At 42.9% G+C, this 795-nt stretch overlaps 1 protein-coding gene across 1 annotated transcript in view; it reads right to left on the bottom strand.

Annotated features, from left to right (window-relative positions):
• The window catches only part of LOC109948263 (polygalacturonase-like), a 2,082-nt gene continuing 1,646 nt past the window's right edge, over window positions 360-795 (bottom strand). Inside the window, exons 2-3 of the mRNA XM_020560709.1 lie at window positions 623-789; window positions 360-506 (exon numbers count right to left, since the gene is read on the bottom strand). Of these exons, the coding sequence (XP_020416298.1) occupies window positions 360-506; window positions 623-789 (314 nt within the window). The remainder of the gene's footprint in view (window positions 507-622; window positions 790-795) is intronic.

Below are 795 nucleotides of genomic sequence, written 5' to 3'. Positions count from 1 at the left end.
CGGAGACACCCAATCGCCGGACAAAAGCACCCCCGATTCCTCCACGACTTCTGAGAAGTCGGCATAGCACTGACAAAGTGCCCCTTTCAGAAGCCTTCAAGCAGTTGGCCTGAACCCAGCCTTCGTGATCAGCACTGAGATATTTTCCCCTTCTTAGATGAAAACACCAAGTACACTTAGCACAAAATCGAAGAGCACAACACCAATGTATCTTTGAAGAAACATCAGCAGCATGGTTTGTGCTTGTTAGATCAAGCAGGAGCAGGAGCAGCACTGATAGTAGCGCAAGCAAGAGGTTGTGCCACGCGAGTAATTGTCGGCTTGACATTAGAACACACAAAGGTAATAGGACCTTTGTCTCAAGTGTACTTGAGATCAATGTCACTTAATTCCACATTCTCACATGGCAGGCCTGGGCTGCATGCAAGCTTCACAGCAACTGGGTCGGTACATGTGCCCTTGATGTTCTTGAAGCTAACATTGCTGATCTTAACTTTGGAAGGAACCTACACAAAACCATTCATTAATTGATTAATTTAAAACTTTTTAAAGATTAAGTAAATGATGACTTGATTAACAAGGAACATATATATGGTGTTAATAAATTGTTATAGATAGATACCCCTTTTTTGCATTCGTTCCATGGGCAGTACTCTTTGTCAATGAGGATAGGGTTACCAACATTAACCATGGTAATATCCTCAAAGTGAATATCCGAGGCAGTGCTATCTTTTGGGGAAGCAGGCCATGTTTTGATCCTCACACCATTCGTTGTATCAGTCAAGGTGCGCATTT

The sequence above is a fragment of the Prunus persica genome, chromosome G3 (genome assembly GCF_000346465.2).
Source record: "Prunus persica cultivar Lovell chromosome G3, Prunus_persica_NCBIv2, whole genome shotgun sequence".
Classification (NCBI taxonomy): Eukaryota; Viridiplantae; Streptophyta; class Magnoliopsida; order Rosales; family Rosaceae; genus Prunus; species Prunus persica.
This window is presented reverse-complemented; position numbering and strand designations above follow the sequence as displayed.